Genomic DNA, 17,119 nt, shown 5'->3' on the forward strand with positions numbered 1-17,119 from the left:
TATATATATATATATATTAATTTAAATTTTTAGGCCAAGGTTTCATCAAATATACATCCTATAAATCTCAAAATACAAACTATCCAATTCAAATCTCATACCTCACAAATTCTATGCTAATGTGCTTGTGATGATCAAGTCAAACATGTGAAGTCTCTCTAATTCAAAAATGATTCAAAAGACTTAGATTCCTAAAGATGATGATGGGTGCAAGATGTTAAACAAGCCAATTCAATTCAAACCAAGGTTACAGTGTCCCTCATGCTCAATCAACAACATAGCAATTTCTTTTTTTTTTAACAGATAAAATTTTTGAAACATTAGGGGGGTGGGGTACATTGCCAATTTTTAAACTTTGGGGCTCAAATTGAAAAACTCCTGAAACTTCAGGGGGTAAAGGGGATTTTTCCCCCAAAAAAAAAAACAAATAACACAAACAAACAGATAGTGTGTGTGTCCACACCCCCAAACTTAAATGACACATTGTCCCAATGTGACAAGAGATATAATACCATGGGATGAGGAACCGGAGTGTGCAAAGGCCAAGGCATCCCCCAAACTTAAACACCAAAACACCTGTCAACAGAACTAACAGCAATATTTTGTCATAGAAACACGGATCACAAGGTTAATTTCTGTTAGAAATAAAAAGAAAATGACACGGAATAAAATGAAAAGAAGAAATAAAGAAAATGTGCATAAATTAAAATGGGGAAGAAATTTTGCAGTGCTTTCCCCGATCATTTGGATGTCCAACCAATCCCTTCCACTCTTTCTTCTTTAGAATTTGATCTCCTCTGGAAGGATGTTTCGCCATCTTATGTAGCCAACTTGCTTGCTCCAAAAGATTTCCTTAGGACGCCTATTCCTAGATTTACACCCTTGTGTGCATGATTCCTTGAAGATCTCGACATAAGATGGCTCTTCGAGACATTGAAAAGATGAAGCTTGTGGTTCATGTTGTGTCTCAAGAGGGATTGTGATGAAGGAATGAGCTTCAGTACTCACTTCCTTATCATTGGACAGATTTAGGGGCTTAATTTGCTCCCTGCGCTTAACTTGCTACTCTTCTTCCTCCTTGTGGTTATAAACAGTGAGAGGCTCAGCTGCTAATGAAGATGGGATATGGATTGATATCTCAGTGGTTTTCCCATTCTCAATTCGCATATAAGGAATGGGATCCAATAAGGCCTCAGCTTGCTCATGTATCATATCAAGGTCTAGATCAAATTCAAATTGAGCAAAGCACTCTTCCAAAGGATCCTCCAGACTTGGCTCATTAGAAGTGCCAGCATGCTCAAGTAGCTTGTCCAAGTCTAGGTCACCTCCAAATTGATCAAAGAACTCTCCCAAAGGGTCCTCAAGACTGGGCTCCTTAACAATATCCTCAACAATTTCCTCATTCCTAAGTGTGGTGGTGGCTTGGACATTCTCATAATAAGAATTACTGGTGTCATCCTCATCAATCATGTATTGCCCTCTTGCAATCTCCTGACTTTGAAGCTCTTCTTCCTCGTTGTCATCCTCTATGCTCTCATTGTCCCAATATTGAGCCATTGGGTCAAGTTGATGTTCAGATGGAAGTTCATTCTTACTCTGGTCAATCCATCTTTTCATCCCTGTGGTAGCTTGAATGTCGGCATCTTTGAGCTCTTGCATGGATTGTCATAGTTCTTGTATGCCCTGGTTGGCTATTTCCCTGAACGCATTGAGAGCGTCTTCCAACGAAGATTGTTGAGGAGGTTAATTGCACGATGAAGGGGTAGAAAATTGGTTGTCGAACAGTAGATATTCAGGATTGTGCAGTTCGTCAACTTGGGAATGTAATTTCTCGTAGCATGACCTTTCCACAAGAAATCAAAATGGTTGCTCTAGGCCGGATTATAAAAATTAGAATTTGATTCAAACCTCGAGCTGGAGAAAGAAGTGTTCATTTGCTCATAAGAAAAATTAGTAAATTTCCCATAGGATGGACAATTTCCAATCTGATGATAAGGATTGGAGTCATATGAACATGGTCCATGTGGGTAAAAATTGTGAGAGTAGTTAGTAGGAGCTGGTGTCCTACAACTAGGAGAAGCATTAAAATTACTAAACGAAAAATTCATGTTTTTCCCTCACTCTTTAAAATAAAACACAACTCCACATCAAACAGTATTTTTTAAAAAATAAAATAAAATAAACCAAAATACCAAAAATTAAAAACAAAAACTCACAAAAATGACCAAACATAAGTTTGACAGAATTTCAAGTGCTGGTTCATTTTGATGCAGTCTGCGAAGGTGCGCTCAAGTGCAGGCAAGGTGGGATCAAGTGCAGGTGCACTGATCCGTCAGTGATGTTGCCTGTTGTTGGTCTGCTAAAGCTGGTTGTAGAGATGCGCTCGAGTGCAGTTGAGGTACGATCAAGAGCAAATGCGCACAAGATCCTTGCTGCGATAGGCTCGAGTGCGCTCGAGCGTATTGACGTGCGCTTGAGCGTCTTAGCAGGGATTGGGTTCCTCCGATCTACAAAAGTGCTAATTATAACTAGTAGAAAAATAAAATCAATTTAAACAAAAATCAATTTTCACAAACAAACAATTCCCCGGCAACGGCGCAAAAAACTTGATGTGCAAATTTAAAATTACTCGCAAGCGCACGAGTCGTATGCAATATAGCGTGTGCAAGTACGAGGTCGATCCACAGGAAATTGTGTTGCAAAAATTAATTTCTTTCTAAATTAATTCTATCTTAATCTAGTTCCAAATTGTTTGTGAATTTGAAATTGTAAACAAAACAAATAAAATTAATCAAAAGATAAATGTTAAAGTTTCAGAATTCGCACTCATCAAATCAAAGCACACATCATTATATTTGTTCATACATCCGAATTTCAATAAAATCTTATGCATGTTCTAATGTTCATAAAATTAACCTATTGATAGATTCAATGAATCCAACTATTGTACAAATCACAAAACATATCCAACTTAAATCAAAAGCATTCATTGTATCCATTTGATTAACGAAAGACAATGGATATCCAATTTAAATCAAAAGATTCAATGCATCCGTCGGATGAAACACAATGAATATCCAACGTTTTCATAATTGATAAACAACAATCAATCACAATTTTCTCACATAATTGAATTGAAATGAACATACATTACATTAAAGGTCAGAATTGTACGAACAAAACATAAAGTTTTGACTGTTTTCATCGAGTCCCGAATCATGTTTGGCCAGTAGAAACTTGCTCGGACAGCTTTGTGTGCCAACACTCTTGCTCACGAATGGCTACCACAGATTCCTTCATTAATCTCTCGGAGGATGTAATCACCTTCCTCCTTAGAGACACATTTGAGAAGTGGTAACATGAACCCTCGCTTGTAGATGGTTCCATTTACCATGGTAAACCGAGCAGCCTTAGTCCTCACTTGGATTGCTTTCTTCTTGTCGGTTGGAAGAGTTCACTTCTCCAAAAATTCTACCAATTCTTCTGCCCATTTTGGCATCACCATTATCGCTAAAACCGTTATCCCCTCGGTTATAACAGGCTGGAGTAGAATTTGTATCGGTTCTTCAACTTCTTCCACACTGTCTTTAGCTGCTGAACCCATCCGAGCCAAATGATCTGCCCTTTCATTTTCTTCCCTCGGGATTTTGATGCATGTTTTATACTTTGGACAAGTACAACTTCATCTTCTCCCCTTTGGCCTCGAACTCTCCTCAAATATGTCCAACGATAACTTGAGAGTCGCTTCGCACTTCTATGAATTTTGCTCCCATCTCCTGAGCCAAACTAAGTCCTGCCAAGACTACTTTATACTCGACTTTATTGTTGGTAGTTTTGAATACCAATCTCAAAGAACTACACAACTCCTCTCCATCAACACCACTGCTGCTCCCCCGTTCTTCTTTGTGGATGACCCATCCACGTAAATCACCCATACGCCGTCCCTCAACCATTCCTTTGATTCTGGCATATTGGTGAATTCTACCCAAAAATATGCAAGAGCTTGGCCCTTGATTGCGTTCCAAGGGATGAACTCAATATCGAACTCCTCAAGTTCGATTGCCCAGTTTGCTAATATGCCAGATAGATCTAACTTTCGCAACACCTTCTTCCGGTTAGTACTTTGATTATGTGAGCCTGGAAGTATGGCTGAAGCTTCCTTGATGCAATGGTCAAGGCGAAGGCAAGCGTCTCCATTTGCACATACTTCTCCTCGGCTCCTGTCAATGCTCGGCTGATGAAATACACTGGCTTTTGGACGCCTTCTTCTTCTCAGATTAGAGATGCACTGACCACAATTAGGGATACAGCCAAGTACAAATACAGTATTTCTCCGAAAATAGTTCAGCTCAGCAAAGGTGGGCTAGCTAGGTACTTATTCAGTTGCTCAAATGCTTGTTCACATTCCTTGGACCACTCAAATGACTTTCTTAAGATCTTGAAGTAGGGGTGGCATTTGTCAATTGACCGAGAAATGAACCTATTCAACGCTGCAATCCTTCCCATCAATTGTTGAAGCTGCTTCGTATTCTTCGGGGATTGTATGTCTAGGACCGAATGGATTTTTTCAAGGTTGGCCTCGATTCCTCGGTTGGACACCATATAACCGAGGAATTTCCCTGTGGAGACTTTGAAAGCACACTTTGCGGGATTTAACTTCATCCCATATTGCCTCAATGTCTTAAACATTTTTTGCAAATCATGGGAGTGGTCTATTGGTAACACACTCTTGATGAGCATGTCATCGACATAGACTTCCTTGTTCTTTCCAATTTGCTCTCGAAACATCTTGTTCACCAACCTCTGATAAGTGGCTCCGATGTTCTTTAGACCAAATGGCATGACTTTGTAACTATACAAGCCTAGGTCGGTGATGAAGGCAGTCTTCTCTCGGTCAGCCTCATGCATGTAAATCTGGTTGTAACCAGAAAAAGCATCCATGAAACTGAGTAACCCATATCCAACCGTTGAGTCCACCAACGCATCAATGCGCGGTAGTGGAAAGTTGTCCTTCGGGCATGCCTTGTTCAGGTCAGTGAAGTCCACACACATCCACCATTTTCCATTGGACTTCTTGACCAATACTATATTGGCCAACCAATCGGGATAATACACCTCTTCGATGAACCCAACCTTGAGCAATTTCTCCACCTCTTCTGCGATGGCCATGTTTCGCTCCGTAGCGAACTTTCTTCTCTTTTGCTTCACTGGCTTCATCACTGGATCTACGTTTAGCTGATGGACAATATCCTTGGGGCTGATCCCTGGCATGTCTTCATGTGTCCATGCAAACACTTCCATGTTTTCCCGAAGAAAGCTAGTGAGGCCTTCTCGAATTTCTGGGGTTAGTTGTGAGCCGATCTTCATAACCTTTCCTTCCCCCACAACTACTTCTACCAGCCCCTCGGCTGGTTCACCTTTTGGTTCACCCTCCTTCCTACTGCCTACATTACTAATTGTTAGGGGCGCAAATCCCGAGGGTTTCTTCAGCGAAGTGTTATCACACTTTCTTCCTGCAACCTAATCTCCATTCACTTCTCCAACTCCTTCATCCGTTGGGAACTTCATCTTTAGGTGGTAAGTTGAAGTTACAGCCTTCAACTTGTTTAATGATGGACGACTGATGATTGCGTTGTAAGTAAATGGTTGGTCAACCACCAAGAAATCCACCATAACCGTTTCTTGCCTATGGGTTGGACTTACTCTCCTGCAAACCCGACTAGTGGCAAACCAAACAGTTTGATCCTCTTCCAATCAATACCCATTTGCTTGAAAACCGGCCAATGTAAGATATCAACCGAGCTTCCGTTATCCACTAAAATTCGGTGTATGGCATGGTTAGTCACCGTCACTGTCACTACTAATGTGTCATCGTGGGGCATTGCAACCCCCTTCGTATCTTCTTCTGTGAATGACAAAATCATCGAATCCTTCTTTTGAGCCTTTATGGGCCTTTCCAGAAGGATAACCTCCTCTATATTCACCTTCCTCGCGTGAGCCTTCCTCGCAAAGTTGGACTCTCCTCCACCACCAGCTATCCCTCCCAAAATTGTGTGAATTTCACCTATCACATCCTGATTCGGAGGATTTTGGTGGTCGTCCTGATCTCTCCTCAGCTCATCGCATCTTCTTCTTTGATCTCATCCTCTTTCGAGACCTTCATAATTTGCCTCCAACAGTAGAGGCTGGTGCTCCTGAGGGTTCCTACCCCTCTCTCTTTCTTCGGCCAAGAACCTCACCAATTTCCCATTTTTTATGAAGTTCTCAATCTCCATCCGTAATCCTCAGTCGGATGACCGTGGTCATTATGGTACTCACAACTTTTGGTTGTTGCGTCTCTGCGAAGGAGTCCTCATCTTCGTTGGCCATCTAAAATTGGGATCCCTTTTGATCTCTATGAATACCTTGGTGACACTGGTATTCAGAGGAGTCAATCTCTGGTGTCGTTGGTAGAAAGGCTCTACCTTCTTTCCCGAATTCTTTGGGCTCTTCTCCTCCTTTCTCTTTTTCCCGGAGCTCTCTGATGCTGCCTTGCTGCTACTTGCTCCACCCTGACCACTCTCCCCTTTGGACTTCATCAGGGTTTCGATGGTATCCTCTTGGTTTATGAACTCTTAGGCTTTGTTCATAAACTGACGAAAAGTTACCAACGTCAGTCTCCGGGCTAGCTCAGCTATCAGCGACCCTTCAGTTCTGATCCTGTTCATCAAAGCTGAAAGCACCATCTTTTCTTTCGAGCTTTCTACACTCAGCTTTTCTTGGTTGAACCTGATCATGTAGTCCTTCAGGGACTCATTCCTCCCTTGCACAAGGGACAACAAGTAGGCAGGGGACTTCTTCCTCTTCCGGATCACCAGAAATTGACTAAAAAATAGTCGCCTAAGGAAATCAAAGCTATCAACAGACTTGGGAGGCAGCCTCCCGAACCATTCTTTGGCAACTCCCTTCAAGGTCAGTGGGAAGGCTCGGCATGGGATTTCGTCTAGAGTGTCATGGAAGATGAGGTGAGCTCGGAAGCTCTCTATTTGATCGGTTGAATCTTTGCATCCATCGTAGTTGTCGACACGGGTTACCTTAAACTTATCGGGAAGAGGAAACCTCATCACTCGATCAGTGAAAGGTAGGTTCATGTTCTGCATCAGATCCTCGGCCACCGATTGGTCCTCTCCATTTAGCTATCTGCCGAGCCATCTCTACATACATACTTTTTCTTCAAATCCTCTACTTCTGCATCCGCACTGGTCTTGTGATGCCCTCCGCGATGAGACCTCTCATGATGAGATCAGTCATGATGAGATCTCTCGTTATGGGATCATTCATGATGAGATCTCTCTTGACGAGATCTCTCTTGATGAGATCTTTCATTGTGGGAGTTCTCTTCACCTTGTACAGTTGTGTCATGGCTGCCATGAACAGAGCTCTCACCATCTCCATGACCTACAAGTCGCTTCCCTCTGCATCTCTCTTCATGTTCTCGGTCCCCTCTAGCAGGGAGATGAGACCTCTCATGATGAGATCAGTCATGATGAGATCTCTCGTTATGGGATCGTTCATGATGAGATCTCTCTTGATGAGATCTTTCATTGTGGGAGTTCTCTTCACCTTGTACAGTTGTGTCATGGCTGCCATGAACAAAGCTCTCGCCATCTCCATGACCTACAAGTCGCTTCCCTCTACGTCTCTCTTCATGTTCTCGGTTCCCTCTAGCAGGGAGTTGAGAAGCGAGGTCTTCATTCTGCTTCTTCATGGCATCCATGGACTCGGTCATATGCTTCATGAATTCTTCCAATGAAGCGATCCAACCGTTCGGATCATTGGATGCTCCAAGAACGTTAACATGAACATTCAGCTCTGGATGCTAATGTGTAGTCACCATGTCAAATTTTGAATGGTAAGAACTGATGAAAATCGAAGTTTTCCCACGGACGGCGCCAAACTGTTGATGACAGTTTTCCGAGGAGTGACGTGGCACGATGTCCGAAGAGTGGCACAATGTTCGAGGATTAGTCAGGATGCAAAATAACAAAGATAGGATAAGAGCTACCGGTGGTGTGCCAGCGAGGGATAGCTTCGATGCCTAAGTCAGTAGTTGATCTGAGAGGGAGAGAGCAAATACTCAATGAGAGCTTGAGAGAGAGAATTGAGATTACCCAAATAATGAACTGGTGACTCCCTTTTATAGGCATCAGGTAGTAGCTGTCGCCCTGTAATTCTCGGCCTCACATTCCTAAGGATCCACGTGTGCCATGCTGGCGAAGTGGATTATGGGTTGTGGGTTACTCCTCGATCATGAGATTGTGGAGTGTGTTAGTGAATAGTGGGTGGCTCGGCCACACTTGTGTTGGACGTGGGTACTCGAGTTATCTTTAGGCCCATGTGTCTCGGTTTGGCGCTGACAGCCGGGCCAATCCCATGTTCATTGGCGAAAGTGGGTTTTCTTTACTAGCCGAAGGACCATTGTACCCTTGGTAAAAAGATGATAATGCCCTCGGTGGGCTAGTCATACTTCGGACTGGGCCGATTATGTCTCAGCCTGGGCCTGTCTTTAGTGGGCTTGCACATTGGACTGGGCCTAGAAGTGTGTTGGGTTTTGAGTGGCCGATCCATTACCCAACACTAACTCTCATTTTTCCTTCTTTTTTTTTTTTTTTTTTTTTAGCACATTCAACCAAAAAAAAAAATAGAGCTACACCCACCAAGTCTAATTTCTCTTTCTTAACACTGGTTTTCCAACACGAAGAAAGATTAAGAGCACTAGCAATAGACTCTTTAAATTATATTATTATTTATAGATATAGGAAAAACTTCCAAAAAATTTCCTGCAAAATTGTTCTTAACATTCTCTAAACCAGAGGAAATTTAAAGGAACCAAAAGTGCATCTAGGATGGCATTTTTGCTTTCCTTACCATTATCTTATTTTTAATTTTTTTTATTTTCTTTCCTCTCTCTTTTTCTTATCATTTATTTGAAAAATATATATATTTAAATAATTTTTTTCCCTCTCTTTTCTTTCTCTTTTTCCTAATATTAGATTTCTTAAATTAAAAAATAAAAAATATTCAAGAAGAAGAAACACGTTGCCTTTAGACACCTAAAAGTCTACAGAAGATAGCAGAAAAAGTGGAAACTCTAGATATTGAGGGTGGTGGTAACGGGTGAGAAATTCAACAAACAAAGCGCAAAAAAGTACGAATACAAGTGTACCACCCTTCATCTGCCTTCCTAACGCACTCTAGCTAGGGCCCCTCATCAGTAACGTTTCCATGTAATAAATTAAAATTTCAACCAACTCCTTTGAATATTAATCTCATCACTGCCATCCATGTGCACCTGAGCGAGCTTCAATTTTGTAGCATATTCCAGCCATGGCCAAGATCAAAAGGCTCTGCACCCTTCTGCTCAGGCTCCTGGCTCTTGCAGCCACCCTTTCAGCTGCAATTGTCATGGCAACAAGCCATCAAACTAGTTCCGTCTTTGGTGTATCTGTGGAGGCAAAGTACAGCCACTCCCCGGCCTTCAAGTAATTAATAAGCTTCTTCAATTCTTGTTTTGTACCACTTTCTTCTTCTTCTTCTTTTATGGCTTAATTAATGCTAAAAGCTTGATAATATATATATAATAGGTACTTTGTGATTGCAAACGCTATTGTGAGTGTTTATGGGCTTTTGGTTCTTTTTCTTCCTCCGAAGAGTTTGCTCTGGCGATTGGTCGTTGCCCTGGATGTGGTAATTTTCTACAAATTAAGCATTTCTTTTAATATATAGCTGTTTTTCTTTTGGTTTATCTGAGTGATGAACAATGAATTGTGGCTCTTAATTAAGCATAGTAATCACCAAGAAATAGTGGCAGGGCTTCATTTTCGATTTTCCTTTGTGTACTTCTAGCAATATTGCATGCGTTTTCACCCATACTTTCTTCTTTCAACATATATGGAAATCAGAAAACAGAAAGGAACATTTTTAGTGTGCAAACATGGTCTTGAAGTCTTCTTACATATATATAATGTTTTTCACGATGAACATGCCTATATGACATGATACTGTAAGTACTAACCATATCTACACTATCACTTTAAAAAGACTAATCAATTTAGAGCTTGTTAAAATCACTTATAAAGCCTAATCTCCCTCTTGGTAGGGCCACATCAGTGTTTTGACATCATTTATAACGAATTAGGGAAAGTATTAGTCACATATGTGTTATTATTCCAAAATAACTAATCAATTTTGGATTCTCTAAAATCACTTACAAATGCTCAGTCTCATCTAGTAAAGGAACAATACTATATACTGGATAAATATCTACCTTTTATCCACCAAAACTGATGTGGCGTGATCCCCTGTAAAATTTTGATGATGGAAATTAATTTTGACAGTGAATACTTGTCTAGTATATAGTATTACTCTCTAATAAGAAACAAATGCGACTCATTAGTGTTTTTATAATCTATCCACTTTATCTTAATATCCCAATCTTCGTGATACGAGATTATGGTATTAAATGAGCTCATAAAGCAGATATGTACTGTGCAAATGAAATTGGTAAAGGACCCTTATAGCACCCATATAACTAATAATGCATTCATTATCTGGACCAGGTTTTTACCATGCTGCTCAGTTCAAGCATTTCTGCAGCCTTGGCAATAGCTCAAGTGGGCAAGAAAGGAAATTCTTCTGCTGGTTGGCTGCCCATCTGCGGCCAAGTTCAAAACTACTGTGACCAAGTAAAAGGAGCCCTTGTTGCTGGCTTCATTGGAGTCATTATATACATGCTTCTTCTACTCTATTCCATCCACACTGTCCTAGATCCTCTTCTTCTGCAAAAGACTTAGATAATATCAGCTCTCAGTTTGGTTTTTTTTTTTTTTTTTGGCTTTCTCCTCCATACTTTACTGGTGTGGTAGCTAGAGAGCAAGTTTGGTGACAAATATTATGTTATGATTGTATGGCACACATTAGATCTGAGTATGTCAACTATGGCTCTATAAATCTGCAATTCGAACTATAGGAAGCTATATATGTGAGATATGACATTTGGCACTTAATAAAGTAGGTTGACAGAAATTTCTATCATTCTTGTAAATAATGTATTGGGCCTAACAACACAAATATTTGGCCCAATCAGTATAGAACAGAGTCTTTTCCAGTTCATTTGAACTGGATATTATCTAATTAGTTATATTAATTAGAGCGATATTTTTGTCTTTTCACCTTTTTAGGGGACAAAAAACCCCTCTAATATAATTAACTGGATATTATCCAGTTCAAATAAAATAGAGAAGATTCCAATTCACTCAACATAGGGTCTAAACTTAAAGTCTATTTAATATGAGAAACTCACTAAACAACCCACTAAATGACAATTAATCAAATGGACTTGACACTGCCACATGACAAGCATCCAAGCTTCGTTATAAAAGCGACACTTTCTCCAAACCATACAGACAAATGACATTTCCCTCTCTCTAAGAAACTCTCCTTCCTATTTATGGTAGAACTCTGTCGTGGGTTCGGCCATCCGAAAACTATACTCTCTCAAACTTTGCAAGAGAGTGTTTGTGTTTTGTACTTATAAACATCAAGATATTACAATCGGCTATACAACATAAATTTGAATAAGATTACAAGTTGGTTTTATGTGTAACTCTTTCTTATTTGATTATCTCTTCATCAGTTGATCTTCTTGGGTTTGAACTCTGCTATTAATTAGAAGGTTGCCTTTATCTGTGTTTCAAACTTGCCATGAATATCAGCACCAGTTGCTTCAATAAAACTTTCCCAATGACAATCCCTCTATATTCATGATAACAAATGTTTAATTTACTATATTTGGGGGATTGTAGAGGAAATTAAAGAATCCTAAAACAGAAGCATTTAATTTTTCAAATCAACTATTAAATCTATAAAATTCACATGTGATTGATCAGAAAAAAGAGATGTATGCATATAACAGATTTCATAACAACATCATTTGCTACTTTTAGGTTGGACTGTTTTTTCAGTTAAATTACCACTTAATTCTAAAAAATTGTAAATTTAATTATTTAATTAATATTTAAACAGTTTCTTTCGATAAGTGAAATCCAACTCGTAAAATATTTAATTAAAATAAGAGTAAATTAGAATTCAAAATCAAGATCTACTCTGATAAGTAATGCTTGAAACCATTTTTTTTTTATGAGGATTTCATTCCGATTCTTCACAATAAACGAAAGTGAAGATCAATCCCTACAAAAATGCCCAAAAAAAAAAAAAAAACCTTTTTTTATCCCTATTTCAGTATAATATCAAATTATTATTTATTTTAAAAATTTAAACGAGATAAAAATATTAAATTTTTACTAAAGCACCCAATCTAATATAGGTAAATTTCATATAAATTTACATCTCGACTAGCCAAAGTAAGCGGACATCAATGCTATTATGCTTTAGGGTAGGTAAGGAGTTGCGGGCGTGACAAGAAAAACATAAACAAAGAGTAGATTCAATGATTCATCATAATCAACATCAATATATATATACACACATTAATGTTGCGGTGGTGTAATATTTAAATACACGAAAATCAAGGGCTAAACCTGCAAAAAAGCATGGTCGGTGAACCGAATCCTTATCTGACCGCAAGCCCCAACACAATCTTTTATCAAAGAAAAACGTTTTCCTCTCGCTTCCCCAAATCCTCGTATAAATAAAAAAACCCACGAAACTTCGTCTCCAAACAAACCAAACGAAACTCCCTCTCTATCTCTCTCTAGAAAAAGCCCTAGCTTTCTCGCTCTAGAAGCTTACGAATATCTCGATCCCTTTATCTCTATCGATGGCGTCTGGATCGTCGGGTCGGGGCAACCCGGGCTCCAAGGGGTTTGATTTCGGGACCGATGACATCCTTTGCTCATACCAGGACTACGGGAACCAGGACTCTTCGAATGGGAGCCACGGCGACCCAGTCGTCGGCTCCAATTCCGGCAAGGTAACTGTTCCGCACTGAGTAGGGTTTCGGTGGAGTTGGCGTTTGATGTAATTTCGTCCGTTTTCGGTGGGCATTTGTGGAATCTGGGTTTGGGAGTGTTTGAAATGGCGATTAGGGTTTTGGATGAAATTCTAGATGCTTAATTATTGCTTTACTTTGTAGAATTGTAAAGATTAGATTTTTCATGTGCTATTTATTGTTTTGGATGGTTAAAGTCCTGATTTCTACATATGGAAAGAGCTTTAACTTCCAAAACCTAGATTTTTTCCTTAGCGGAGCTCAGTTATAAAGATTTTTTCAGATGGGGTTTCATTTTGAGCAAATTAAAGAAGAAGGCAGTATATATATCTTTTTTTAAAAAAAAAAATTGTATTATTTTTCAAATTGTTCATAGTAAATTGGTACGTATGTGTCTGTGCCCGGATTTTAATGGTTTACAAGCTTTGCTTTTTTCGTTTGAGAAACTTTTTTCTTTTTTAATACCATACTAATAAAGAAGGAAAATGCTCAATTGACGTGCTGGTATATAGCATGCTTGTGCTGCAACTTTTTCATCCTTCGGTAGTTTTTATCGATTGGGATCTAAGAATTTTTTTACATGGTTTTAAGGATTGCATTTTATCTATTTTATTGATTCCGGAAAGCAACTTGTTTTGAATGCTAGCTAGTGTTATTTTCTAATGCCTTTTGAGTGACTGCAAATGGAATACTGTTGTATTCACTTTCTAGAAGCTCCCTGTGTTTTCTTGTGAGCAGGATTTTCAGAAAAGCAGAATGGCACGATCAGCAATGTTTCCTGCGGTCTATAACCAGCCAGAAGATTCTTTCGGCCAAGATGTGATTGCAACAGTTGAAAAAAGTATGAAAAAGTATGCTGACAACCTTATGCGCTTTCTTGAGGGAATCAGTTCACGGTTGTCGCAGCTGGAATTATACTGCTACAATCTTGATAAATCAATTGGAGAAATGCGGTCTGATTTAGTTCGAGATCATGGAGATCAAGATTCAAAGCTTAAATCTCTTGAGAAACATCTTCAAGAAGTGAGTCTCAATTTCCAAAATTTTATGTCTGAAGTAGGGGATATTCTTTTCTTTGTTTGGTATGAGATATGAAATGTGGCACCCTTATGTTCACTTTAGAGGTCCTTTAGCTTCTGAAAGTTTCCTCAATGCGGCAAAGGATAGTCGGGCCCAAAAATTATTTGTTTTCTGTGGGTGCGGGTAAATAAAGCTTCTAGGAAGACCGTTTTCTTCTACCCCTGATACTTTGGTGAGCCTGTTCACTTAGGGTGGGAGGATTGAGAGTTTTAACTACATAAACCCGGAGATTGGGTAATGAGTTAATTAAGTCACATTTTCTGGATACTCTAGTGGAGTACTCCTTAAAATAAAATTAGTCATAGTTTAAATATATCATCTCAATTAGGGGTTGGCTTGGTGGTTAGGGAGTAAAGCCTGGGGCTCTGAGTTTGCTCCTCAGTGGTCTCAGGTTCGAAACCCACCAGGTGCTACCTCCCCCTTGGGGCCACACCCCTCTGGTGAATAGCCAGTGACTTACCACCCTGTTCCGTGTAGGGAAACTTCCGAGGGTGCGGTGCACGGGGCCGGGGTTTACTCTGCAGGGGTGGGTCCGAAGGGCCCTGCCTTGTAGAGGTTCCTCGATATCAAAAAAATTATTAGAAAAATGTTATCTACAAATAAACCTTTTGAGCTCTGTTGAAGCACAAACATAGTTGGCTTTTGATATTTCTATATGTATACCCCATGAGAGGTAATTAGATGATAGTGGCAGATTGTGGTGGTGGTCAACTGTTTCAGCAAATGCTCAATTAAGTCACCTCTGCAGATTATACTGCAGAAATATCTTATTATGCATCAATGAGTAACATATACTTGCCTTATTGCATCTTAGGGTTTTGAAGAATTTACATATCTTTCGGTAAGTCTTGGTGAATCTCTCGGAACAATAACTTTGGATTAAGGATTCTGTTCCAAGACTACAGTGGTGATATACAAACATTTCAAAGTTCTCTTTTCCAACGGAAGATTGCATCTGAGACCAATCTTTTAATCTGCATACCTGCTTTTCTTAAGCAAGATAGATTGTATATGGTCTTATTGAATTAAGAACCATTCATTCTTTTTTCTTTGTTCCTTTGTCAAGTTGAACCTGATATGGACCCATGCATGTTTAGAACTATAGTGTTTGGGAGGGAAGCATTTTGCTTTGCTGTTAATTAGCAGGCTCAAGACATATGCACCAACATGTTTAACCCTTTTTTCTCGCAATGACTATATGCATTTTCAAGTAGGTGATGCCATTTGCTACTGTTGATTATTTTATATTGCCCACTGCAGGTCCACAGATCTGTACAGATCCTAAGAGACAAACAAGAACTTGCTGAGACCCAGAAAGAGTTGGCCAAGCTTCAGCTTGCGCAAAAAGAGTCATCTTCTTCAAGCCACTCCCAAACCAATGAGGAGAAAGCTTCCGCAGCGGCAGCTGATTCCAAAAAGACTGACAACACATCTGATGCTCATAACCAGCAGTTAGCTCTTGCGCTGCCGCACCAAGTCGCACCACAGCCACAGCCTGTGGCACCCCCCTCACAAGCACCACCTCAGAATCTAACCCAACAACAGTCCTATTATCTCCCTCCGACTCAATTACCAAATCCACCGGCCCAACCACAACACTCTCAGAGTCAATATCTGCCTTCTGATTCTCAGTACCGAACACCCCAACTGCAGGACATCTCTAGGGTGGGACCACAGCCAACCCAGTCTCAAGTAAATCAAACGCCACAAGTTCAATCATTCCCTCAGTATCAGCAGCAATGGCCACAACAATCATCCCAGCCACCACAACAGCCGTTGATGCAACCTCAGATCAGGCCCCCACCAGCAACAGTTTACTCTTCCTACCCACCAAGTCAACCAACAAACCCATCTCCTCCGGAAACACTGCCAAACAGCATGCCAATGCAGGTTTCATTTCCAGGAATTCCTCAACCAGTATCCAGCCGTGCCGATGCCATGCCATACGGATATGGTGGAGGAGCAGGTAGAACAGTTCCACAGCAGCCTCCTCAGCAAATGAAGGCAACTTTTGGAGCACCACCAGGTGACGGATATGCCACTGCTGGCCCTCAGCCCACACTTCCTCCAGGAAGTGCATATATGATGTATGACAATGAAGGGAGGGCACATCATCCACCTCAACCTCCTCACTACACTCAAGGTGGATATCCTCCAACAAGTGTCTCTCTTCAGAATCCACAACAACAAACAACAGGCCCCAATCTAATGGTCCGGAATCCTAGCCATTCACAATTCTTTCGCAACCACCCTTATGCCGAGCTGATCGAGAAAATGGCGAGCATGGGTTTCAGGGGTGACCATGTTGCGAGCGTGATCCAGAGGATGGAGGAAAGCGGGCAGCCTGTTGATTTTAATACTGTTCTTGACAGGTTGAATGTGCATTCTTCTGGGGGTTCTCAGAGAGGAGGATGGTGAGGGCAAAAGAGTTTGTCAAATGTTTTTAGCTTTTACAATATCAGTGACAATCATTGCGTGTTTTATTATGCATTGAATAAAGGATGATGCAATGTGCACGGTGTTCTTGTATATGTGGTTTGACAGAAAAGAACAAAAAAAAATTTATTTATTATGTATATCTATCTATGAGCTCAATCCATTTACTTTCAAGCGTACTTTTGTTAGAAATACATTTTCTCTTCCCCTTCATATTTTCTTTACTTTCAAGCGTACTGCAACAACCTTGTGGTTGCCAAATTGCAAAAATATAAATTTCCGTTGCCGGGACTTGAACCCGGGTCTCTCGGGTGAGAGCCGAGTATCCTGACCAACTAGACTACAACGGATTGTTAGTAATGTTATCAACTGTTTAAATATAAACTATAACTCCCTAAGGATATGATTCTTTGCCCAATATATGTCGCTCAATCATAAGCTTTAAAAATATAAATGAGCCAAGTCTAAGCAAACTAGCTCGCGAGCTGGCTATATATATATATATATATATAAATTTTAAGTAGAGCTTGAGTCAATATAGTAAGGCATTTGGTTTCGAAGAGAGGATATGCATCCTTTTATAGATAAGCAAACTTGGGGATTAGTGTTTTCTTA

At 40.1% G+C, this 17,119-nt stretch overlaps 2 protein-coding genes and 1 non-coding gene across 3 annotated transcripts; 2 read left to right on the forward strand and 1 right to left on the reverse strand.

Moving 5' to 3' along the window:
• The first annotated feature begins 9,326 nt into the window (after positions 1-9,326).
• LOC132182955 (CASP-like protein 1C1) lies at positions 9,327-11,033 on the forward strand. The gene is made up of 3 exons (XM_059596328.1): positions 9,327-9,521; positions 9,624-9,726; positions 10,599-11,033. Exons 1-3 carry the CDS (start codon positions 9,367-9,369, stop codon positions 10,830-10,832), a joined length of 492 nt encoding a protein of 163 aa, XP_059452311.1. The 5' UTR covers positions 9,327-9,366; the 3' UTR covers positions 10,833-11,033.
• A 1,637-nt stretch (positions 11,034-12,670) lies between these two features.
• Positions 12,671-16,597, forward strand: LOC132182521 (uncharacterized). The gene is made up of 3 exons (XM_059595789.1): positions 12,671-12,970; positions 13,727-14,011; positions 15,329-16,597. The coding sequence occupies exons 1-3, from the start codon at positions 12,818-12,820 to the stop codon at positions 16,484-16,486; spliced, it is 1,596 nt and encodes a 531-aa protein (XP_059451772.1). The 5' UTR covers positions 12,671-12,817; the 3' UTR covers positions 16,487-16,597.
• A 184-nt stretch (positions 16,598-16,781) lies between these two features.
• On the reverse strand, positions 16,782-16,854 carry TRNAE-CUC (transfer RNA glutamic acid (anticodon CUC)). Its single transcript has one exon. It is a non-coding gene; the product is annotated as a tRNA-Glu (tRNA).
• Positions 16,855-17,119: the final 265 nt, after the last annotated feature.

The sequence above is a fragment of the Corylus avellana genome, chromosome ca5, assembly GCF_901000735.1.
Source record: "Corylus avellana chromosome ca5, CavTom2PMs-1.0".
NCBI classification, from domain to species: domain Eukaryota; kingdom Viridiplantae; phylum Streptophyta; class Magnoliopsida; order Fagales; family Betulaceae; genus Corylus; species Corylus avellana.